The 24,917-nt window shown below is 56.2% G+C and overlaps 3 protein-coding genes across 4 annotated transcripts; 1 reads left to right on the top strand and 2 right to left on the bottom strand.

Annotated features, from left to right (window-relative positions):
- Positions 1–692: 692 nt before the first annotated feature.
- Positions 693–4,078, bottom strand: SCAMP3 (secretory carrier membrane protein 3). The gene is made up of 9 exons (XM_062597680.1): positions 3,990–4,078; positions 3,839–3,916; positions 3,579–3,680; positions 3,383–3,503; positions 3,145–3,273; positions 2,781–2,940; positions 2,232–2,333; positions 2,006–2,123; positions 693–1,818 (listed from the first exon to the last, which is right to left on the bottom strand). The coding sequence occupies exons 1-9, from the start codon at positions 4,014–4,016 to the stop codon at positions 1,672–1,674; spliced, it is 984 nt and encodes a 327-aa protein (XP_062453664.1). The 5' UTR covers positions 4,017–4,078; the 3' UTR covers positions 693–1,671.
- Positions 4,079–7,304: 3,226 nt separating this feature from the next.
- CLK2 (CDC like kinase 2) lies at positions 7,305–16,324 on the bottom strand. 2 transcript variants are annotated; one of them, XM_062597678.1, is made up of 13 exons: positions 16,207–16,324; positions 14,426–14,595; positions 13,834–14,068; positions 11,920–12,016; positions 11,507–11,573; positions 10,962–11,078; positions 10,563–10,729; positions 10,001–10,095; positions 9,500–9,629; positions 9,004–9,086; positions 8,698–8,777; positions 8,375–8,465; positions 7,305–7,956 (listed from the first exon to the last, which is right to left on the bottom strand). In XM_062597678.1, the coding sequence occupies exons 2-13, from the start codon at positions 14,593–14,595 to the stop codon at positions 7,774–7,776; spliced, it is 1,515 nt and encodes a 504-aa protein (XP_062453662.1). In that variant the 5' UTR covers positions 16,207–16,324; the 3' UTR covers positions 7,305–7,773. The 2 variants fall into 2 exon arrangements, with proteins under 2 accessions (XP_062453662.1, XP_062453663.1); XM_062597679.1 differs by having other exon boundaries at positions 11,920–12,013.
- Positions 16,253–24,378, top strand: HCN3 (hyperpolarization activated cyclic nucleotide gated potassium channel 3). Its single transcript, XM_062597583.1, has 9 exons — positions 16,253–16,342; positions 16,781–17,079; positions 19,258–19,687; positions 19,902–20,063; positions 20,319–20,537; positions 20,836–20,982; positions 21,072–21,312; positions 21,565–21,729; positions 22,107–24,378. The coding sequence occupies exons 1-9, from the start codon at positions 16,253–16,255 to the stop codon at positions 23,237–23,239; spliced, it is 2,886 nt and encodes a 961-aa protein (XP_062453567.1). The 3' UTR covers positions 23,240–24,378.
- The last annotated feature ends 539 nt before the right edge of the window (positions 24,379–24,917 follow it).

The raw sequence follows: 24,917 nt of genomic DNA, 5'->3' as shown, positions 1-24,917 counted from the left end.
TCCGGCTGGGACAGCCCCAAGCCCCGCTTCTCCCCCAGCCAACATCCCCTTCCTGCTCCCCTTTTATCATCACACAAGGAACTGGGAAGCCAGGGGTTAATTTTCATTTATTATTTAAATAAAAATTGAAGCCGACTTTGCATTTGGCACAACAAAAGAGATGCCAAAACAAGAGCTACCCAGCACAGAGACAGGGCTGTCACACAAGCAGGTGAGGAGCAAACAGGGACAGCCACCACAGCCCAACAGCAGCCCCTCTCCCCCACCCAGGGTGAAGGGAGGAGGGATGGCTCCAGGGGAACCTGCCCAGTGCACTGGCCCAGACAGGTGAATGCATCAACCCCTCTCCATCACCCCAGGAGCAGCATTATAAACCCAGCATCATCTGCACATCTGAGACAGGTCAAAGCAGAACCTGAGCTTCTGCTGAGCAAGAAGCAGGAGGTGCAGGCAATTCCCCAGGTGAGAGGCACTCCCCAGGATACCTGGCACTGAGCTTACAGGAGGACAGTGGGGAACCTAAAGGACATGTGAAGCAGACAAGGGGCAGCTTTGCAGGCAGGGGCTGGCTCTCCTCAGCTAGGACAAGGCTGGAGCCCCACAAGGTGCAGTGTTCCAGACTAACAGCAGGAGAGCAGTAGGGAGTCAGTTGGAGGGGAGTAGCATCAACAAGGCCAGTCCTCCAGCGGGCCCCCCCCCCCCCCCCCCCCCCGCTGCAGGTGGAAATAAGGGACAATCTGTTTGCCCTCTCACAGACGGCCAGATGGCAGGAGAATCTGAGGGAGTGGGGAAGGTGCAGAGGTACAAGGAGTGCTTCCAGCACCCAACCTGTGTTTAGGGTCCTTCAATTGCCAGGCCCAGGCAGTTGCAATTTGACACATGGGCTAAAGGCAGCCACCACTGCCAGAAGCATATGCACCACAACTACTTCTCACAACAGCCCTCTCTGAATCCTTGCACTTGGAGCAGGCTCAACACAGCAACTTAAGGGACACAGGAAGATGGCAGGTGAAGGGGAGTGGTTCTGGTGCAGCTCAGTGCCCCTGACCCCCCGCCCAGGCTGGCAGCTCTCAGGGACAGAACCAGCCCAACCCCACAGGAGCAAGCCCCAGGGAAAGATGAGGATGATTTCTCGGCAGAGAACCTGGCCCTGCTCCAAAGGAAAGGAGACCTAGAGCTTCCAGGGAAAGAGCTAATTCCTAGCCACCCTGGGACCGAGACACAAGCAGGACCTTTTGTGCCCCACAGCACACAAGTGGCATCACCAGAGGGGAAAGAGGAGATCCACAGGCAGTAGCAGGGAAAGGTCAGCAGCTGCTTCAGTCCCTGTCACAGATCTGAAGGAGACTCCTGCTCCTCAGCAGCTGGTGCTAGAAGGGATGGCAATGGCAGGTGCAGGGCTCACTCACTGCCCCTCCCATCCTGCTCTCCCCCCCCCCCCCAATTTCTGTCCACCAAGGGAAAAGGACCTGCACAAACCACAACAGCCTCCATCTGTGAGGGAAGGGGTTAGTGCAGCAGATGATTCAGGCACCAGCACTTCCAAGCTGGGATGAGCCAGACTCCAACAGCTGATGCAGACACACAGGGATCCAATGAAAGTGCAACTTGCATTTCCTCTTCATTAAAAATAGCCCATGTGCAAGTGAGAAACCAGGGCCTTGGCCTGCCCTAAGGTGCCCGGAAGGCGTTGGTGGCTGCACCCGCTGCAGCATTTGCTGCTGCAGTGCGCACTGCCTGGTTGGAGAAAACACCCGCAGCAAACTCCTCCTGTGCTTTCTGGAAGCTGGCACCCGTCCGGCGGTATAGAGAGTGGATCTGAAGGAGATGGGCAGGCTCAGGGGTTAGTGAACCCACACTATTTCAGACACCAACACCTGAGAAACTCCAATGGCCTATTCCTCCACCTCCAGGGCAGCAAGAAGTCAGGCAGAGCTCAGCCATGCCAAAGCTTTGTCCACCCAGAGGAAGGGGGAGTTCTGCCCCAAGCTCACCCCACACTCACCTTTTTCAGCATGATGATACCCAGCACAGCCACTGCTGTGAAGAATAAGGACACCAGGATCATCATTACAGCCACAGCAGTGTTCTTCCTCAGTGCTATCAGACTCAATATCCAGCCACTGAAAAACAAGAGGAAGTTGACCACAAGAACTATTTTCCCCACCTGCCTCCTCCAGCTCTGGGTTACTCAGCTGGCCAAAGCCCTCGAGGACCACCAGAGCCCGTACCTGAATCCCCAGTTTGGTATGCCAATTGCCTCCAACACATACACGACATTCTGGGCAAAGAAGACGAAGAAGAAGACGAAGAAGTTGAACGAACTGTCGCTTCTGATAGTGAGGGGAAAGAGAACGTTAGGCCACCCCTGCTAGAGAAAACAACATTCAAGCCTTCCTTACATCAGGGCACAGGGGACATAAGGTGAATATGCAGGCCCTAGAGTCACAGCCACCTCCCATCTCTATAGGTCGCTAAACATGTGGATAAGGGAAAGGAGAAATCAGAGGAAGGCAGTCAAATAGCAAGGTGTACAGAAAAACCTCCTGTGACTGCTTTAGAGTAGCCACATTCAAAGCAGCATCTGTTCCTCAAACACAAGTTAAGTGCAAGACTGCCATATCCCTGACACAGGAAACAAGAGCTGGGGTGCCCTAGTGCTACACTCAAGGCAGGTGCTCATCTTGTCAAGGAGTCCAGTTTCCCTAGCTGCAAGCATCACCCTTGCAGGCACCCCACTCCACTGCTCTACTGGTCCTACAGCTCAAGCAAATACACACCTGAAGGCTTTGTACATCGGCCTATACCAGCAGACAAAGGAACACGGCGTGTAGAGAAGAGCCCAGAGAATGGAGAGGCCGAACCCAGAACCTGATGAAGGCTCCACACAAAACCAGGCCAGGGAGGTCAGAAAGTTCAAGAAGAGAGCAATGGTGCTGGCTGAGAGAGAATGTGAGTCAGGCAACCCGAGCAACAGCAAGACCCCATCCTCCCCACTCCAAGAGACTTTCCCTCCAGGCTGTCACACCAAACTAATCACCGCTCTCCCAGGCAGCAGGATTCACTCACAGACAGAGCACTTGTTCCTCCACCTCCCTGCCAAGTGCAACAAGATCTGCCCTCACATCTAGACCAAAAACTCACCCATCCAGAGGTAATACATGGTAGAAACTGTCTTCTGGAAGTCAGCAGGGATCTCCACAGGGATGTCTTGGTAGAAACAAGGCTTCACAGGGCAGAAGGATGGCAAGGGGGGCCAGTTGTTGAGCCTTGCTACAAAGGAGAGGAGATAGTGCAATGCTCTGGGTCCTATCAGCACAGAAGGGCTGGGGGAGCTCGGTCACCACCATCTGTCCACCACTCCAGCTGCCTCTGCACTTACTGGCTGCACTGCCAAGAGCAGCATTTTGCAGCTCCCGTTCCCGCCGGTCCAGCTCCTCTGCCTTCCGGTTCAGCTCTTCCTGCCGCTTCAGCAGCTCTGCTGTGGCTGTTGCTGTCGAGGCCTGTGAGGGAGCTGGGTTACTGGGTGCCTCCCACTCCCTTGCCTGTCCTGCAGGCCTGGCTGCTGCTTCTGTTACCTGGGTGCCATAGGAACCATAGTTCTTGGGCTCAGGGGGGCTCGGCCTCTTCGGGGTTGGCGCAGCCGCTGCAGGCAGGGGTGGCTGGTACGGCGGGGGTGGCTGGAGCAGGAGAGTGGCTCTAAGGAGCTGCACGGATGGCTGACGGCCTAGGCCCGGTCCGAGCAGTCCCTAGGCCGGGAGGCAAGGCTCGCCGTGCGGCCAGCTACAGAGGAGATGAGAGGAGAGGGAAGGCAAAGCCCGGGGCAGCGCTCCCTTACCACGGTGCCCTCGAACGGGTTGTACACGTCCAGCGTCGCGTACTCGGGGCCAGGCCGGTGCTGCACCACGGCGGGATCCTGCAATAGACACGGCAACAGCTGAAGCGGGGCGAGGCCAGGTCGGGCCGGGCCGGGCCGGGCCGCCGCGCACCTGAAAGGGGTTCCCAAGCTCGGCCATGGCAGAGCCGCGCCGCGCCGCTGCCGATTGGCTGCCGCCACCGTGACGCCACCAGCAGCGCACGCGGCGCGGGGGAAGTCGCGCCGCAGGGGGGCTGTGCGCACGCGCAGGGCGGGCAGGGTGGGCACGTGATGCGACCGCGTGGCCTGGCCCAAGATCACGTGCACCGCCCTCCTCGCCCCCACCTCCACGCGCCGCCGCTGGGCTGCGGACACCGCCTCCCCGCCGCGCGGTGCCCGCCGGGAAAGGAAGTCCCGCCCCCTCCCCTCTGCACGGTGCACGCCGGGAGCGCGTGCCCATGGCAACGCGGCCCGGGGCGGGGCGGGTCGGGCCTTTTCGCCATTCCCATCCGTCCCGCGAGCACAGGCTGTACCGGGGTCAGGGCGGCCGGCCCGCGGCGCTCGCGTCACTGGGCCCTGCGGGCACTGGAAAGACACCACGCAGCACCCGGGGCCGCTTTCCTCGGGGTGTCGGTGGAGCAGGAGCTGTGCTTGGCTGCCAGGCCCAGGGCTGGTCCCGCTCTCCCCCTGAAGGCCGCCAGCTGCTGCCTGTCGACTTTGCTCTGTCAAGGAAATACAGTGGTCAGGTTAGAGTGGCTCAGCCCAACCGTTAAGGAGAGCCTCCTGCCTTCTTCCCAGGTCACCTGGCCACAGCCTGGGAGCAGGTGAATGGCGCTGGAGCCACAACCGGGGTGACACCCACAAAGCCACAGGCCCTTGGGAGTGGTTTCAGACCTGAGCTACCACTCTCTGAACCAGCCCCAAATACTACATTTTAGCCATAAGATGCTGTGGCTGGGTTCCCTGCAAAGAGGAAGTTAAACCTTCTGTTCCAGGCTGGTAGCCCCTGCTCACACACTGTCAGCAGCAAGCCCCTTACCTCCGGAAGATGGTACTTCTCCCGGAGGCGGCTCCTCATGGCTGCCCGTTTGGCTTTTTTTTCAGCATAGAACTCATCCCGTTTGTTCCTGAAACGGACAGAAAATTATCAGAGTGTTGCTCAGGGTTTGCTTTTGTCTAGAGGGTGTCATGGGCTGTCCCAAGGCATGGGAACCCAGTAATTTAACAGGGTCCTATTCCATGGCTCAGCTATCATACACACTTCCTTGTTAAGCTCTCTGCTAATGCAGACTACAGTCTGTGCTTATCCTCTACTAGACATTACACACAGAAGTAAAGACAAGTCAACTGCCTAAAGATGGCTCCATACAGACAGGTTTGTCATGAGAGCAGTTCCCTCCTGCATGTATATATGAGAGCCCTTATTCAAATGGTTCAGCTAGACTTGCAGATTTTACTGAGATAAATACAGGAGCACTTACTTCTCTTCCTGACTTCTCTGGTCATGGTGCTGTTCCCCTGGACCTTTCATGTGACCTCCCAGGAATGGACAGTCTGTATCCTTGAGGAAATCCACAGAAATGCAGCAGAGCAGCTGTTTCATTGAGGCCCTGAGAAATGACTTTACAGTAGACTCCATGGATGTAAGAAATGTAGAAGTTGTGTTAATAGAGGGACTGGAACAGAAAAGGCAGTAACAGAAACACCTGTGGTAATGAAATACTACCTCCTGCTATCACCTAAAGGCCACCAGGCATCTCATACGCCCTGTGCAGTTGCAGAAGTTTCTCTGTCTCTGGTCAGGGAGGAATTAATGGCATGAGAAGCAGCTTGGGGGACTTTTTGTGTCTCTTGGCCCATTTATTTATAGGGATACCTGCTTTAGCTGATTCCGCCAATTACCAGCTGCACATGGACTGCACAGTGACACCCCATGCTGAAAGGGAATTCTTTAACATCCTGAAAACTATGATAGTGGGCGCAACAGATTTGTCTGTATGTGCTTATCTAGTTCCCAGTATTTAGCAGCAACTGCACCTCTTGGCTAAAAATATTCTTCAGCCCTAAGCAGAGATTTACAAAGTCACATGCACCCAAATTTACTAGCTTCCCACTTCAGCTGAGCCAGCTGGCATCTTGAATGGCACTCCCTGACAGGTATTTGAAAGCTGCGAATTCAGATTTTGGACTCCAGGTTATTTTGCTTTTTAAAGTCCAAGAGACAGACCACAGATAAGTTATTTGCTCAATCTAATGCAGACTCACCTGGAAACTGACCACACACAGCAGCACCTGCTCTTCCCTATGTTCTCGTTCCCAGGCATACACCACCTTCCTCCGAGCTGTGCAGCAGACTGCTGTCTGACTGAGCAATACAGCAGATTAAAGCTCCCAGCCTAAGCTCTTTATCTTAGGATCATAAGTACATGAAAATGACTCAATGTCACCCCATGCAGGTCTCACCTCCTACTAACTCCACGTGAAGCTCGTCTTTTCCTTTATCCCTCTGAGTGATGACAGTCTGCCATAAGCGGATGGTCCCAACAGTAAAGTAATAAGCTGCTATAGAACAGGCTCCACATATGTTTGCTGTGTTACTGATGCCAGCCTCAAGGAGACTCTTCCAGACAGGCATTGGCAGAGCATCAACACAAAGCTTCTATTAAATCTGCAACTTCCTCAGCAGTTCAAAGAGGACAGTCCAAACCAAGGCCACAGTACTGGCTCTATAGCTGGCGAGAGCCAAAAGCTACGAAGGGCTGTTGGGGGTTGGGGAGGAGCCTGTTTGACAGCTGACTACAGAAGTTAGTTATAGTTGATATAGGCAGCTAGCCATCAGTATTCCAACAGCCAGCAACAGTAGCCAGTGCTCCATTCTTACAGGCAGTGAGAAGTCCCCAGTGTTCTCCCTTTTCTATAAGCTGGGTGCATTTCATATTTAGTATCTTCCTACCTCTATTAGTGATAGGGCATGATGAAGGGCCTGCATGTGCTTTCTTACCCCCCATAGCACAACCTGCTTGCCATGGACTTAGCTCAGATCCAGCTGCAGCCCTCAGTGCCAAGAGCAGCTCCTACAAAATGTGTGCTCAAGCACTAGGCCAGCATCCAGGCTTGGAGAGAGTTGTACAAGTTGATAGAGCAGATTTTGTTACAGAGGTTCACTGGGCCAGGAAGAAGCAGCTTCCTTCCTGCAGCAAAGATGGTGCACCTCCCTCTGGCCAGAGCAGTGTACAGCCACTGCATGTCAGACAAAACCAACCAGCAGACTATATTTGTCAGCAGGTGCAATACTAGAGCTGACTCCCCTTTTCCTCAGGAACTGACAAACAGCTGGGTGTACTGCTCCATGACGCTGATGTCATCAGCCCACCGCTGGCCTCAGGCAAGTCCAGCCCACAGAGGAGGGTAAAATAGCCTTCTGCTGGTCCAACCACAGACCAGAAGGTTTATTCACTTCATATTTATTTTTCACAAAGACTGTACAAAATTCTTATAAAACTCTGGTGTGGGGATGGGCTATGACATTGATCCAAAAAATAATTCCCATGCAATCCCACCAGTTTCATAACTTACAAGGAAACATAAGCTACAGAGAGCTGAGAGTCCTGGAGTATTTACACTGAGAAAGGCAGGAAAAACAAGAGACAAAGCAACACATGAACAGAGGTATTTACAGTATGGACATAGAGGCCCCCTCGCCTTGGGATAATGGCAGCAGCAACAGCAGGAGGTTGGGCCTATGGTGCTCAGAGGCTGATATAGAATATGGGGTATTTACAGTATCTCACATATTAACACCTTTACAAATGGGAGGGAGTTCTTTTATGTATAAAAAAAAGCACCAAGTGTCTGAATAGAAATCACACAGGCCTCCACGGGGGCTAGAATCTGAGGGCAGGCTGGCACCTGTGGCATCACCGGCTGATGTCCCGGCTAGAGTCCCACATTTTTGTACTTGGTTCCATTTCCAGCATGTCAAAGAACGGGTGCTTGAGGGCCTCAGCCAGGGTGATGCGCTTGGACGGCTCGTACTCCAGCATGCTCTCAATGAGGTCAAAGAGGCGGTGATGATCCTCAGCCTCAGAAGTAAGGTATCTCTGGGGAGATAGAGGGGAGAGGTCAGGGCAAAGAACACCATGCTCTGTCCAGGTCACAGTACACTCACTGGGGTGAATGGTTAAGTTAGAAGAGTGGTTTGCTTGGACCCTCACTGGTGCTAAACCTGAACTGCAGGGCACCTTAACAAGTGTGGACCTACAAAGTTTCACATGCACCCTCCTCTTTCCCAAGCATTTCCTGAAGTCTCCTCATGCCCTTCAGATTAAATTCAGGATGCTGCCATCTTCCCAGTTTACATCTGGGACAGCCAAGACTCCTAGAAGATACCGGTCTGAGCCCTTTCAGTGGCCCACGCTTGCCCATGTGAAAAATCATCAGGAACAGGGGCAAGAATTGAAAAATTCTTCAACGAGAAAAACATAAACCAACTAGGTGCTCCTGCCCGCCCCACCTTACCCGTAGTGGCTTGCAGTTTTCCCTGACGTAACGGCCAGCAGAGGTATTCTCATCCCAGTCCAGGCGGCCATGGTAAAAATATTTCTGTTTCCTGTCAGAAGAGGTGGCAACAGGTTACAGCAGAAAGGACCAAGCACAAAGCAGCCTGCAGCAATAGCAGCACACCAGCCCTGGCATCACTCTGTAGGAGTACACAGGACACTGCAATAGCATGGATGAGTGACTCCAAAGGCTGCTTCAAAGCTTGATCCCTCAAAGAGAGCCACTACATGTGAAGCAAGAAAGAGAAGGCAAGCCTGCAGTGCCCAGCCAGCCTTGCTCACCTGGTCTTCCGGATCATACGAGAAGGAATTGGCCCCAAGATCCTCTCCATCATGGCCAAGTGCTCTCGGTTGTCATGTGTCTGAAGGAAATAAGTGTAAAGAGGAGGTGCATGGAACAGGTTTCAGTAGTTTTACCTCCAGCCCTGAGTATTCCCCTAATTCAGAATCCCTTGCTGGCCAACACCTAGGGCATTCACTAACAATCTGCAGTGATAGAGGGAACTCCAGGGGTCCCAGGCTGTACTGAGACAGCCAGGATTCTTCTTCCATTAGCTGTGAGGTGGTCACACAGCATACAGTTCTCACCTGAAACAGGGTGAAACCCACATAATACTCAAAGATGATGCAGCCAATGCTCCACACATCACAAGGCTGGCTCCAGCCAAGTTCTAAAAGACAAAGGGTTTTTAAAGAAAAGATCAGGTATTGCCCAAGATTCCAGATTTCTCTCCCTTCCCTTTATTTGTTATAAATAAATAAATAAATAAATAAATGATAATAATAAAGCACAAATAAGCAGCTGAAAAAAGAATTCCCATTCCAGCCAGGCTCATGATACTCTGGTGGCAGTATACAGTCCAGCTGCTGATGATGCCAAGATATTGAGTGATTAGTTGTTGGCACTCCCAGAAAATAACACTGTAGAGCACATTCAAGGTAAAGCACTTCTCATCTCCCAAGGTTAAGCCCAGGACACCTACTGAACAACATGGGGCAAATGGTTCTTAACCCAGCAGGCTGTGCCTAATGGCTTCAAGGCACATGCCTGCCTCTACAGGCAGGCCAAGCCTGTGGTACCTACCCAGTATGACTTCTGGGGCCCGGTAATGCCTGGTAGAGACAATCGTGCTGTGATGCTCATGATCAAATGTGGCACTGCCAAAGTCCACCACTCTGATAGCTGTGCTCTTCACACTCCGCTCATCTCGCTTCTTTGAGAGGGAAGGTGATACCAGTTACTGAGGAGTTTCACACTGTGGGCTTAGCCTGTTACACAGCTGGGGCTTCACAGGAGTGGTCTGCTTTGGAAGGCATCTTTAGGGCTGGCATCCACTCTCCAATGTTCAGCACAGCCCCCAAAGACACTCACACCATCACCCAGATAAATTCGAGGTTTCTATAGCTTACTTATAGAATATGCAGGCAGTTCACACACAATATAGATCCTGAACCAATGCATGAATGTAATCAGTCCAACCCTGTGTCTCCTGGGGCCACATTCTAACTCCACCCATATGTTGATAAGGTCAGGGATACCAAACAACCTAACAGCAGACTTCAAAAAGCAAGACAGTTCTGTTACCTTTTCCAGGTTATAGGTAAGTTCGTAGTCCGAGTTCAAAAAGAGGATGTTCTCAGGTTTGAGGTCAGTGTGAGTGAGTTTATTGTCATGCAGAACTGAGGACGCAAAAAAGTCAGGGTCAACGTACACAAACAAAGCTAGGCTGCATACACCCAATGAGTGAGCATCACTTATTCAGTCTGCTCATACTGGCACAAGTTTAGTCCACATTTAGAGCTGGGTGTAAATGGTCAGGCTAGCCTAAGATGCCCTTAGACAGAAGCACAAACATTTATCACACTGATTGCCAGAAGGTACAAGGGAGTGGAAGCTGGAGTGCCCTGATCTCTACCAGGCCATACGCATCAGAAACAGTACAATCAGGTAAAGAAAAAGGATTCACTCCAAGCACGCTTCCCCACCGGACTGGCAGGAAGGCTCAGTCTCAGAATCTGCACAGCAGCACCCCAGTGAAAGCTTGCTGCTTTGGGCCACCAGTTGCAGCACAGGCACAGAAGCTGGGAGCCACACAGACATCCATGTCAGTTAAGGAATAGCAGAGAGAAGAGCAGTGGACACTTACACTTCACAGCCTGGCACACCTGGTAGGCCATGTGCCGTACTTGGTGGATGGGATAAGGCAGATAGTTGTTGTCCTTCAGGAAATCAAAGGTGCTAAGCCCCAGCAGTTCAAAAGAGATGCACATGTGGCCATGGTAGTCAAACCAGTCAAACATCCTGACACAAAGGCTGAGAGAAAAATTCCGATTAGGTACAGCTCTGCATGCACCACTCACAGCATGGTTAACTCTGCACAAGGCTTGGTCTTCCTCAGTTCACATCCCACAGCAAGCCAACATGCCCTCCAAAACACAGCCACAGATGAATATTGTCATACAATATGAAGCACCTCTCCTCTCATCGTTGTGACTGTGCTAAAATAGTGCTTTCCTCTCCATTTTGTCACACAGAGCATACTCACTTCTTGTTTTCAGGATCCTTCTCATTGATTTTCTCCAACACGTTGATTTCCAGTCGGGCAGCCTCTTTGTACTTTTCCACATTTTTAATGATTTTCAGGGCAACACGTGCACCACCCCTGGGGAGAGGCAGGAGGCAAGCGCAAGATCATTTTGAGTCAGGTCAGAGAAACCTGCACCCCACAAAACAGAATTTCTGGAACAGCCTTGTCCTGCAAAGATTTGTGCAGCACAGCCTTCTATCGTTATTGTTCAAGCCAGGAGAGGGCCCTTATTAAGGGGGTAAACAATGTCCACCAAAACAATGCCCTTTACTTCACTATAGACAGCCCTGAGGTTCCCCCCTAGCCCCTCTCCAACACATTCTCCGTGGGTGACCCAATAGGATGGATGCCTGGTCCTGCATGAGAATACTGGAAACAAAGAGACTCATTTCCACCCCCATGTTCCCACCTTAAACAAGAAAAATCTATTTCACCAGGTGCGCTCTTTTTCTTCTCCACCATGTCCCTCCCTGCCCCAGTGCCAGACCCGCAAGCAAGCATACCTCCGGTGATCTATGCATTGCACCACTCTGCCAAACGTGCCTTCTCCTAAAGTGCTAATAATCTCATCTGGGAGGGAGAGAAAAAGAGAAAGGAACATGAGAGAGTGAGCATAACCTGGATGCAGTGCATACACAAGGCAGAGGAGAATGCATTGCAACACCTAACCTGCACACAGCTTGAGAGACCGGAGCAGCGGAAGGCTGACACCGGCTGCATAAGGCAACTGCCTAGTTCCCTGGCACTTCAGTAACAATACAAAATATAAACGTAGCTTTAACAAAGGGGGAAGGAAAAGGAGAGGGTTTCTCTTTAATAAACAATGAAAATAAAATGAAACAGAAAGATAAGACAGATCTGCGACTGCGATGGGAGCTTAACTAGAGAGCTAAATTATGTTACGATTTGGCTGTACATCTTTCTTGTAGCCAGTCGCCGACGCGATAGATCAGATGCCCCTCGTCGTCGTCCTCCACACTCTTGGCCCTTCTGCTGCTCTGTCGACTCCGCTGCTGGCCCAGGCAGACAGGGAATTCATCATTCACCAATCAGATTTTCAAACCAGCGCAGCAGCCAGCGTCACGCATTGGTTGGTTTGGAAATTCACATGGTTGTTTGAGGAGGGGTTGCAGGAGGAGATTCCCAGCCAATTCATACGGCACAGAGGAATATATAACGATAGGGATATTGCAAGGGAACATGTCAAGATACAACACACTAGCTCAGAAAAGAAAAAAACAGTTTGCTTTTCGTTGTAGCAAAAAAATAAAAAAAAAAAAAGAAAAAAAGAAAAAACCTACAAATAGCCCCACCCGAACCAGTGTGAGAGCAGAGATGGCCAGAACAAGGGCTAGCAGAGGGGCAGTGGAAGGAGCCAGCTGCTCTTGCTTCTACAGGGGTTTGGAGAGGAACAGCAACAGCACTGGCATTCAGGTCCTGGATCAATGCCAAAGAGCACGCTGAAGTACAACTCTGCCGCCAGGCAGTCAGTGACCACGGGAGAGGCTCACTTCAGCCCCACATCAGCCACTGAGGAAAAGCAGCAGGAGGCAGGTGCTGGGAAGTCCTTCACAAGCAAAGGGCCAGACTGCCCCACACAGACACTCCCCATCCCATTACAACAACCTCCCTCTATAGTTTCCCCCAGCCCCAACACTCAGAGAAAGATGAATTCAGAGATTTCAGAAGCAATTCTTGCACAACGATCCATCCAGAACCAGAGAGACCTCACAAGTAACTGCCTGGGGGCAGATGTGACTTCTTCCTAGACCCTCCCCCAAAGAAGCTTGTCCTGGAAAAGCTAACTTCCAGGAGAGAAGCAGAGGCCCAACAGGGAACAGTGACAGCCTGGGATGAGTCATGTAAGAGATTTACGCCAGAGAAGAGAAAACTGCTTTCAGTTCTTCAGCTAAGTATCCCCACACTTGGGAGCAACCAGCCAGCAGACTTGGGACCCTAACCCAGCCCCCAATCCTGTCCCTGGACATACAGTCAGAACAGACCAGACAACACTGAGAGCTCCACACACAGAGCAGAGAACGTGTCTGGGGTCTAACAGAAGTGGAAGGTGAACAGCAGAACAGATGAGAAGAGAAAGCCAGGGACACCGCTGGGAAGAGCCTGAGATGGTTGCTGCCTCCATCTGAACTGACCAGTCCATAAGCTACAGCCCTTTGGCAAAGCTCCTTGCACAACATCCCAAGCTGGGCCCACCCAAAAGGATCCTGCTCTGACACAGAAACTAACCCACAGAGAGATGGGGCTTTCTGCTGCAGAAGACAGGCCCGGAATAGGGATGCACAGCCACCAAGGGCTGCAGGGACCAGACTACCTGCCACAGGCAGACTGTGCTCTTGGGGATCAGGATCCTCTGAACATGTACTGTACAAACCTCGAAGACTGTTTGTCTTTGTATCAACATAAAGACTGGCTGGGGTTCCTAGGCAGCTCTTTAATAAGTACCACAGAACAAAAGCAGCAATTTGTGGGGATAAAGGAGCTGAGGATTGCAGCATTCCCCCCACACACACACTTCCCCCCCGAGGGACAGGTCAGCCTTGCAAGGCATACATGTCCTGCCTGCACTGCTTTCACAGAATGCCTAACACTATAAGACAGGGTTTGAGCTGCCTGTGCCTATCTAGCACAGGACAGTCACTGCTGAGGCGCATCAGGATGGCAGACAGGAACTGCTGCCTGCATCACAGGTTTTCTATGCATTTCTCAAGCTGAGTCTGAGAGAAAGTTAGAAAGTGAGTTTTCTACTTACCCAGCTCGCCACCTGGGAGAGAAAGGTTACAGGGGAGGCACAGTACAGTGGGATACTCACCGATGAGGAGCGACTAAAGGACCGGCTGCGGCGCCGTCTCCGCCTGTGCTTACGCCGGCTGCTTTTGCAGCTGCGGTAGCTGCCCTCACGGTCCCGAGAACGTCGGTACTCGTAAGAATGACGATATTCAGGATCATAGTAGGCTTCCCCTCGCTCACGGCTGTAATCGTTCCGCCGGTAGCTATCACAGTAACGCCGGTCATAGGCCCTCCTGTCTGCTGAGTGGTCATCATAACTAGGAAAGGGGAGCAACCAAGTGAATTTGATTAGGAATACAGCTGAGAAGCTGCAGCTCAGAGCAAACAAATCTGTCAAGCACCAGTCAGGCTCTACTAAACTGTGTAAAGACAAAGAGCAGGGTGGCTTTGGCAAATCTATGGGAGCCTGAACTGAAAAGGAGTGTTTGCACTCTTCCAGGTGCCAACTGCATCTGCACTTTCATTAGGTTACCTGCAGCAACACTGATGGGCTAGTGCCTCCAAAACGGGGCATGGGCCATCCAACTACCAGAAGTTGAGCTGTCCCTATCTGCTTCTAACCTAGTCAGAGAAACAGCACAGCCCGTGCTCCCCACTTGTCTCTGCGGACTCACCTCCTGGACCGAACGTGGTAACTGTCTTCCCGACGGTGCCGACGATCACGCTCACTGCTGCTAGATCGAGACCGCGTCCGCCGCCTCTTGTGTTTGCGACTTCTGTAACGCTCATGATAGCTGCCCCGGCTGCTGCGCTCCGACGAGCGGTACCTTCTAGAGTGAGGCATCTGCAGGAACAACAGAAGGTTATGACCACAAAGCAATTGCAAATGAGAGAAAACAGTTCGCTGGCTGTACACGCTGCTAGGGAAAAGAGAGAGAGGCAATCAGCAGCATGGCTGTGTTTGTCCCCTCCGTGCCAAACTTTTGGGAGGTCTCAGAATCTCATACTAGAGGAGATGCAACTGTCCCACACAGTCTGTGTTCACTGCAGTTCTGTTTTCCAGGTGACGTTCCTCTCCTCAGCTCCTACCCCAAAGTCTTTGCTGGCCACAGCTCCAGAAGCATACCTGCACTTCTGATGCTTCCATCTCCTTTCTTTCAACCAAATGCTCCCCAAACAGATATACATCAGGAAAGAGAAAAGGAAAACAAGGAAAACCGAAGGATGGTGAAATGAAGCTCAGTATATTGGTGGTGCTTGGCCTTAAGTCTTTGCACTGGTATTGGAGACACCAAAGCAGGCAACTCTTGAAGAGAGGTCTCTGGTTTAGGGCTGAGCAAAGCAACATCTAAGCTCCTCAGTGCAGAGGGGGCTCTGCAGGATCCAAGCAGGAAAAATGCCCTTTACGTGTCCAGAGATCTGTTAGTTAAGCCTCAAAGACCCTATCTCAGAGGGAGGGAATACTCAATTCTGTCTCCCACATGGGATATTAAATTCTAGAATGGAGATGAAATTCCTCAGTAAGATCAAACATCAAGGTGCGATCATCTGGCATTTCATTTCCTAGGACCCTGCTCACTCGAGCTACCTGTAAGACATTACCTGCACATACTCTGGGCCTGAAGCATTAAGCAGCTAAAGTTACCTGGCCTCCGTAGGTAAGAAGCCAAAGCTCCTTTTGTCTGCAGAGCTCCCACTGGGCCTTTCTTCCCTACAAGGTACATTCACACACCTGCCCAATTCCCTACATGCACATCTACACTAATGTTGCAGGTAGGGCTACCTGCACAAAATTGCTGCTGCTGATAGGGCGACAGGGCAGCAGATACTCCTAGTAGGTGATCAAGCCTCAGCTTTGAGAGCAGAGCCAGGCCTGCTTGGGGCCAGGGCCAGGCAGCTGGTGAACGCACTCAACGACGCAGCCAGGACAGCTTTAAAGGCGGCTGCACCCACTGCGAGCACAGCACGGCCGAGGAGCTACGGCCTTTAATTAACACCGGCGCTGCAAGGCAGTGCTGGCAGCGCTCCAGCCGCCGGGCAGCCGCTGTACGAGGCGGTGGAGGCCGCACCGGGGCGCCTCGGGGGCCGACGGCAGCGCAGCGGGGGGGGGAGGGGGGGCAGCATGCGGGGCCGCCGGGGGCGGCCCGCTCCGGGCACGGGGTCGCATCGCGACCGGAAGCACCAGGGCCTGCCAGGGAGCTGAGCACCGGGACCCGCCCGCGGGGACCCACCGGGCCTGCAGGGACGGACGGCGGCCCCGCGGCCTCCTCGCTGCGGGCGTCCCGCCGCCGGCCGTGGCCTCCTCCAGCCGTCCAGGCTTGCCCCACCGGCGCTCGAGCCGCGGCCTCATGGGGGAGTCCCGGGCCCGGCACGGCGGCGGGGCCGCGCCCGCCAGCCACGGAGGCGACCGCCGCGGCCTGGCCTCTGCCCCGCCCCACTTCGCCCCGCACCGCACCGTCCTCGCAGCCAGCCCGGTGCGCTTGTCCCACAGGAAGTCCGTGATGGCGGCCGTGGGCCCCCGGGGATCCCGGGCCCTCTTCTGGCTCCGCTCGCCGCCGCCGCGCCGCGCCGCCGATCCGGGTCCCGGCCAGGCCGCGCGCGCGCCCCCGCCTGCTCCCGCCGCGGAGCCGCGCACGCACTGGCGCGCGCACGCACGCACGCAGGCGGTGCGTCACGCGGCGCGGCGCGCCTGCGCGCTGCTCGCCCCGCCCCCCGCGGGCGGAGTCCCGCCCCCCGCCGCGCCTGGGCGGGGCTCCCGGGGGCGCGGTGCCGGCGGTGGCCACCGGGCGCCCCGCCGGTGCCGCCGCCGCCGCCGCTGCCGCCGCCTCCCGCCGCCGCCTCCCGCCGCCGCTCCCACGCTGCCGCCGCTGCGGGCCGCGCCGTGCGCAACAGGCGGGCGCCGGCGGTCGGGCGCGGCCGGGCACCGAGCGCCCGCCGCGCCGGTTATGTGCGGCGGGGCGGCGGGCGGCGCGCCCGGGCAAGGGCGTTTGAAGGAAACGTGAGGCAGCGGCGGCGGCATGGCCGCGGAGCCGGGCGGGGAGCCGCGGCGGGCGCCGAGCCCTGAACCGCGCGAGAAGCCGCCGGTGCTGGACGGAGAGGCGGCGGGTTCGCCCGCCGGGGCGGCGGCGGCGGAGGCGATCGTTGCGGAGGGCGAGGAGGCGGGCGCGGCGGCGGGCGCCTTCGTGCGGCGGCAGCTGGGGGCCCTGCTGCAGCCCGCCGTGAACAAGTTCTCGCTGCGCATGTTCGGCAGCCACAAGGCGGTGGAGATCGAGCAGCAGCGGGTCAAGTCGGCCGGTTTCTGGATCATCCACCCCTACAGCGACTTCAGGTGGGAGCGCCGGGAGCACCGGGGCCGCCGCCCCCGCCGCGCCCCGCCGGCCCCCGCCGCGCCCCGCCGTTCCGGCGCTGTCCCTGGTGCTGAGCGCCGCTCCCGGCGCCGTCGGGGCAGCGCGCGCGGCCCCGGCGCCTCCCCGGGGAATCGCGCCGCCGGCACTGGGCGATGCGAGAGGACCGCGCTGTCGTGGGGGCTGGTGGGGGGTTTCTCGGCGGGGGGCAAAGCGGCCTCGGCCTTCATCCCCAGCACACCGCCCTCCACACGGGTTGCTGGCGCCGGCCCCGAGTGTGCCGACCCGAGCTCCGAGAGGGACCTACAGCTCCTACAGGTAGGTCCCTCCCGAGGAGCTCGGGCCAGCACGCTCGGTGGCCGACGCGGTGCACTGAAGGTGACACAGAGCGAGCTGGCAGGCAGACAGCTGTCTGGATTACACTGGCGTTTATCGCTGCATTACTGGGATACACATAAAGGCCACAGAGATCAGGGGCCCCGGGCATTCCGCGTAACACTGAGCAAAGGATTGGGCCTGCCCTAAAGAGCTTAAGCCTGAACCTGAACCAGGAGCTCACAGTGGGTTCAGGCAGCTGACAGGGTCTCTCAGATGTTTCCCTGTCTTTGCCAGCGCAGACACAGGGATGCAGGAGGCCTTGGCTCTTCTGGATGCCTTCTGCCTGGCTGGTGTCTTCTTGCCCATCGCATCAAGTGTGATCAGGCGCCAGCCATGGAGGAGCTGATTGTGGTGAACGTTGTCATTCTCCAAAGAGCTCCCTTGTCTCCTCAGCCTTGCTCCCTGGGGAGCTCCAGTGCCCTCTCCTTCCCACCCAGGAGGTTGGGACACAGACAAGCCTCACATGGTGCTGACTTATCCTCCCTTGCCTTCCTGGCCCTGTCACCACATAAGGGCCTAAGTCTAACATGGCTGCAAGCTGACACTGGCCCCTGCCTGCACCATGAGCAGCCCCAGATCTTCCTTTTGCCCCAACCCCAGCGACGCCACTTCTGTGCATGCAGAGGATGCAGTACCTGAAATATTCACATTTCTCTTCACATGCAAAGACCTGTTTAGGTCCATGGGTCATTAATGGTTGGTCCTGGGTCACCCTTGGAAATGCAACTATAACCCAGAGCCACAGACAGGCTGTGCATGGCTGGGACCAAGCAGGGCATCTGCTGGACCCTCTTTTCCAGGCACTCACTGAGAGTCATGCAACTGGGAGCCTACTTAGTCTTGGTGGCCTTGCAAGCAAGGGCCACATGTCAGTGTGAGAAAGGAAACCACCCCAGCCACGACTGCCTGTGGATAGGCACGCTGAATGTCAGGGCATAGTCAGACTTTAACCAGCTGCTGCCTGGTGTCTCTTACCTTTGCTTTCAAAGCCTCTCAGCATGGCCACTCATAGGGCAAGGGAACAGATGTGGTCCTGCAGGCCTAGAGCATGCAGAACTGCCAGGACCAGGCAGCAGGCAGCCTATGTCCTCTGCCCCGCACCAGCTCACTCTCCATCTCTCACCCCTCACTGACACAAAGACACGATCCTGACAGCGCCAGGCACCACTGGACTCACCTACAGTGCAGCACCCATCACCCCTGCAGCACCCACCAGCCCCAATCCCCTCTGCCATCCTGGGGCTCTCAGCTTGCATAACCAGCAAAGTTTATTCTAAAACCCACTAAGCCAGCCCAGGGAGGCAGCTGCTAGCAGGGAGCACTGGAAAGTAAAGTCCAGGCTCTCCCTGAGTTTCCCACAGGGCAGATGTCAAGTTTCTGGTGGAGAGGGCAGATGCATGCAGGCATCGTTGTGCCAGAGGAAGAGGGAGGCGTGATAGTCAAGCTCCTAGTGCTATCCCTGTGAACTCTTGGAGAAACAGCCCCCTGTTCCCATGCCCACAGGGTGATGATGCCCCCACAGACTCCTGTCCCCTGCTCCAGATGTGTCTCAGGAGCCACTGCAGAGTAGCTTCTCTTTGCACGCACATGCACCTTGTCTCCCAGCTGAGCATGAGGGTCCTGGTCACATCTGTGTGCACATGTCCAGAGCACATGTCTCCTGGCAGTGTGCTGGACTCTAACTTTGGTCTGGGGTTTGCTTTCTAACTGGCTGTTTCCTTTTTCTTCTTGCTTCTCCTGGTGCTGCTCTGTCCCCTGCTCCCTGCCCTGTCCCTCCCTGGCAGGTTTTATTGGGACCTCATCATGCTGCTCCTCATGGTGGGGAATTTGATCATCCTGCCTGTGGGCATCACCTTCTTCAAGGATGAGAACACCCCTCCCTGGATTGTTTTCAATGTGCTTTCGGACACATTCTTCTTGGCTGACCTGGTACTGAACTTCCGGACTGGCATTGTGGTGGAGGACAACACAGAAATCATCCTTGACCCACACACCATCAAAATGAAGTACCTGAAGAGCTGGTTCCTGGTCGACTTCATCTCCTCCATCCCTGTTGACTACATCTTCCTCATTGTTGACCTGGAGACTCAGATGGACTCAGATGTCTACAAGACGGCCAGGGCCTTACGCATTGTCCGCTTCACCAAGATCCTCAGCCTGCTGCGCCTGCTGCGCCTCTCACGTCTAATCCGCTACATCCACCAGTGGGAGGAGGTGAGGTGCTCAGGAGAGGTCTGGGGACTCTTTAGGGGTTTAAAGCCCCTGCTCAGGGTCAAGAGGGAGCCAGGGATCCCCAACTGTGTGATACAGCTGGCTGGAAGAGGGATCTCGGGGGGCTGTACTGGGCAAAGAGACCTTTTCAGACCCTCTCCTCTCACAGCTGCTATGCGAGGTGCTCTCTGTATTTCTGCTCTTGCCTCTTCCTCAGATCTTCCATATGACGTATGACCTGGCCAGTGCCGTGGTGAGGATCTTCAACCTCATTGGTATGATGCTGCTGCTGTGCCACTGGGACGGCTGCCTCCAGTTCCTGGTGCCCATGCTGCAAGACTTCCCCGAGGATTGCTGGGTCTCTATTAACCACATGGTGGTAAGTCCTGGGGGGGCCTGGAGCCGTGGTCCCCAGCAGGGGCACCAGAAGGGACTTTTGGCCCTGTCTACCTGTGGTTAGGACCAAGGGGCTTGGGCAGGGGCAATGATTGCCCTTGGGTGTCATGTGCGGCAGATACATTTTGGCCCCTTGGAAGCTCTGGGAAACCTCAACTTGGGAGAGGTAGCCAGGGAGGTCCAGTCCAGCAGCTCTTTCCACTGGCCTCCACCAGCACCACTGTTCCCTCCTTTCCAGAATGACTCCTGGGGAAAGCAGTACTCGCACGCCCTGTTCAAGGCCATGAGCCACATGCTGTGCATTGGCTACGGCCAGCAGGCGCCTGAGGGAATGACCGACGTCTGGCTCACGATGCTGAGCATGATCGTGGGGGCCACCTGCTATGCCATGTTCATCGGCCATGCCACCGCCCTCATCCAGTCGCTCGACTCATCACGGCGCCAGTATCAGGAGAAGGTCAGTGGGTGATGTGGAGAACACCCAAGTGCTGGAAGGCACTGGGCCCAGCTCCAAGCAGGCTGTGCTGCCCTACAGGCTCCTGACCCATCTCTGTCGTGGAACTGGGGAAGCCAGACTCCTGCTGGGGTAGAGACACCCCATTTGTGCTCTTGGGGCATGTCCTGGGAGAGGTGGCAAGGCCCCAGCCACTGCCCTGGGACCCTTGGTGCCAGTGGCGCCTACTCCTCCCCACCCTGGAGCCCAGCAGTGCCAGCTTGTTCCAACCTGCCCCGCATGGCTCTGTCCCATCCCACAGTACAAGCAAGTGGAGCAGTACATGTCCTTCCACAAGCTGCCTGGGGACACGCGCCAGCGAATCCATGAGTACTACGAGCACCGCTACCAGGGCAAGATGTTCGATGAGGAGAACATCCTTGGGGAGCTCAGTGAGCCACTCAAGGAGGTATGGGCAGGTACCCTCGGGTCAGGGGCCAGTGCTTGCTGAGGCTGGGCTAGGCGATGTCTCTGCTCACCTGCCCTTCGCCCCCGCAGGAGATCATCAACTTCAACTGCCGCAACCTGGTGGCCAACATGCCCCTGTTCGCCAATGCAGACCCGAACTTTGTGACAGCCATGCTGACCAAGCTGCGCTTTGAGGTCTTCCAGCCTGGGGACTTCATCATCCGCGAGGGCACTGTGGGCAAAAAGATGTACTTCATCCAGCATGGGGTGGTCAGCATCCTCACCAAGGGCAACAAGGAGACAAAGCTGTCCGATGGCTCCTACTTTGGGGGTGAGGCTGGGCTGGGGGCCTGGAGAGCAGGGAGGAAAGAGATTCCAGGGCAGGAGCAGTTGCAAGCCCAGGAGTATCTCTATGGCCCAAAGCAGGAGCAGAGGGCTATGCCTGGTGCAGGCCTCCTGGACCTCCTCTGGAGCCATACTCTGCCCTGTGCCTGGCAGCCAAGGAGGCTGCCCTTCCTGGGTGGGTTGTTGGGAAGGGGTGAACAGCTCCACAGCCTTGATGCCCAAATCCATGTCCCTGCAGAAATCTGCCTGCTGACGCGGGGCCGGCGGACAGCCAGTGTACGGGCTGACACCTACTGCCGCCTCTACTCCCTGTCGGTGGACAATTTCAACGAGGTGCTGGAGGAATACCCTATGATGCGCAGGGCCTTTGAGACCGTGGCCATGGACCGGCTGGACCGCATAGGTGAGGAGCAGCCCCAGGCTGCCACCCCCCAAATTTGCACTGTCACTGCCCGTCTTCACCCTCCTTCGCCTACTGGGGATGAGCAGGACCGGGGCCAGCACCCCCAGGCTGGAGCCATGCAGCCACATGGCAGCAGCCAGGGCAGCCCCTGCTGTTTGGGCAGGGCAAGGAGTCAGGATGCCCCTCTTCTGCCCCAGCTTCTCTCACCACCACTGTGCCCTGATTTCCCCCCCCTCCCGCCAAGGACCTTACTTCCCTTCAGCAAACCTCTGGGGTTTTGCTGTCCCTTCTCCACCATCACCCTGCCTGACACAGCACCTCCCCCCCACCAAGAGCTGGTGCTCCCTGGGTCAGCGATGCTGCCGCCTCTCCCCCAGGGAAGAAGAATTCCATCCTGCTCCGCAAGCGAGCTGAGCACAGCGCCGGTCCCATGAACAATGAGATGATCCAGCAGATTGTGAAGCATGACCAGGACATGGCCCACAGCATCCAGGACCTGCAGCAGATGACGATGGGCCGAGAGCTGAGCGGCAAGCCAGTGATCTGGGAGCCACTGGTGCACGCACCTCTGCAGACAGCTGCTGCCACCACCAATGTGGCCATTGCCTTGACTCACCAACACAGCCTGCAAGCCCACATCTTCCTGCCACCCTCCTCCATCTCCAGCCCACTCTCACCCGAGGCCACGCTGTTGCCCAAGCAGGTGCGCCGGTCCCAGCCCAGCCTGGGGGGCTCCCGGCCCTCCTCCATCAGCTCCACCTCAGGACCACAGTCCCACCTGCAGACACCTGCAGCTGGTTCCCCTTCCTCCCCAATGCTACAGTCCCAGGCGCCCCTGGAAAGCGGGGCCCAGAGAGTGCAGCCCTTGCCACGTGCAGCGCCAAAGGGGGAGCCACCACTGCCAGCCAAGCAGCCCCCAGCAGGCTCGCAGCCCCAGCTCTCCAAGTCCCGCGGTGCTTCGGTTTCCACCTCACTGCTGCAGCAGGCAGCAGGGGCTCCATCGCCTGTCTCGGAGCCGGCACCACCCACAGGGCGAACACTCCACTACAGCCTGTCCCGAGCCACCGGCTCCCACATCTCTCTTCTAATGCAGCCACAACAGCTGGTGAAGCACAGGAGCATCCAGGGCCTGCCAGTGGGACGGCTCACCCAGGACGTCCGGCTCCTCTCGGCCTCCCAGCCCTCCTTGCCCCATAAGGTTTCCCAGCAAGTGGATGGGAGCTCCTTGCATCAGGGCAGGAAATCAGTGGGGAACCTGGCCCGCCGCTCCTCTCCCTCGGTAGTGGGACTCCTCGCCAAGCCATGCCCAGGAGCTGCCAGCCAGCCAGCACGCCCGCAGCAGATGCCTTCCGGATCCTCAGTTCAAGCAAGCCGCTCTGCAGCAGGAGCAGCCACCCCATCATCACCAGTGGTCGCTGCCCGGCAGCCAGCAGCTCCCTCTTGCAAGGGCTCTGTGGCCTTCAGCCCAGAGCTGGAGACGGGGAAGCCCAAGCTCCCATCCAACATGTGAGCAGCCTCTGCGCACAGGCAGGTGGGTAGAAGCCAGGAGAGGCCGGTGCATCCTGGGAAGGCCCTGGCCCCAGCTGCATCTGAAGGGAGAGGAGGTGAGCAGCCAGGTGCAGGGCAGCAGCGCCGGGGGCACTACCAGGATGGGGCCAGAGGGCCCTGAGCCAAGGACCTGCCGCTGCTCCCCGCATCCCCGCCACCTCCTAGGGGTCCTGCAGCCAAGGCTGGAGCACTCTGGCATGGTGAGTGCCAAGCAGTGGCACCCAGCACACAGCCCCACAGAAACCCACTGCTAGCCCCTGGTGCTCCCAGCATGCGGGACAGGGCTGCGTCCCTGGTCAGCTGCCCTGGCTCCTTGAGGGGCCTTTCTGCTCACCTGCTTGGATCATTGGCACCAGCACTGCAGAGAGCTGGGGCGCTGCAAGGAGACCCCCAACCCCCAGAGCCAGTAGTTCGCCGTGTGTGTGAGTCGTGGCTCTGCCAAGCAGCTGAGCTCTGCTTAACAGTGTTGCTTTGGGCCCAAACGTGTCTCTGAGTCTGGTTAGAGTAGTGTCTCCCGACCCGCCGCACTGTGCAAGCTTCTCCACTCCTGGCGCCGGGTACCAGGGCTCGGCGCCGAGGTGCCCCTTTGTGTCGTCCTTCTTGACATGAGTTGTTCAGTTCTCCCCATCGGCGTTTTGGGACGTCGGGGGCCAGCCTGCGCCACAGGGCCGGGAGCCCGGCCCAGCCCTCAGGGCACATCGGTCTGGTGGGAGCCCCACCAGTGTGGCCGCCGGAGGGAACGGTCAGCACTGCCTTTTTCTTGTGGACTTGGATATCCCTGTCCCCTTATGGCCCCTGCCGTCCCTCCTGCCCCATTCCCATGGTCTGTGTCCTGGCGGCTCCTCCAAAAGAGGTCACAGCCAGAGCGCGCGGATGCCTCCACGGTGAGCGTGGGACCGCGCTGCTGAGCGCTGCTGGCCTGGGGTCCCGGCTCCGCACGTGGCTCCGAGGCTAGTCACCAAAGACCGTGATCCTTCACTCTTGCACTCATGGCAGTTGATGTACAGAGCTTGTAGTTTTCATATTGCAGAGAATTTAAAAGCGTTTTTTTATTTTTTGGTTGTTGTACATAATGGATTTAAATAATAAAGAGCGATTCCGAGCCGGTCTGGAGGCAGCTGCTTCTGCACCCTGCTGCTGGGATGGAGTGGGGATGTGGCCTTGCTGCCTGGCCATCCTGTCCCATTAAAAGTATCAGCCAATTCCTGCCTTCCTGGGGCCCATGAGCGCCTGGGGCTGCATCTCCCTCCCCAGCCTTGCCAGCAGCGCACAGTGGCAACAGGTCCCTTCCTGCCCTTCCGCCAGCCTTTGGCCCTAGGAAGATTAATGTTTAATCTTCAGTCATTTTCCCCTTCCATTTCCTTTTGGTTTATTAACCTGGGGGAAGGGAGACTTTGATATGGCCTGATTGCAGAACAGACTTTAGGCATTAAATAGATTAAATGAAGGTCATGCCGCGCTGGATGGGCAGGGGCGCTCAAGCTGCTGCCACCGGGAGTTTGCAGAGCTCCAACCCCACTGCAGGGCCTGGACTCTGCGCTCCCGCTCTGCAGCTCGGCTTGGCCTCTGCTCCTGCTCCAGGGCTCTGCTCCGGCTCTGCGGCTTGGCATGCCCTCTGTGGCTCTGCTTCACTTCTGCTC

This window comes from Rhea pennata, chromosome 31 (assembly GCF_028389875.1).
Source record: "Rhea pennata isolate bPtePen1 chromosome 31, bPtePen1.pri, whole genome shotgun sequence".
In the NCBI taxonomy this organism is placed as follows: Eukaryota; Metazoa; Chordata; class Aves; order Rheiformes; family Rheidae; genus Rhea; species Rhea pennata.
The sequence above is the reverse complement of the archived record's forward strand: the minus strand, read 5'-3'. Positions and strand labels throughout refer to the sequence as shown.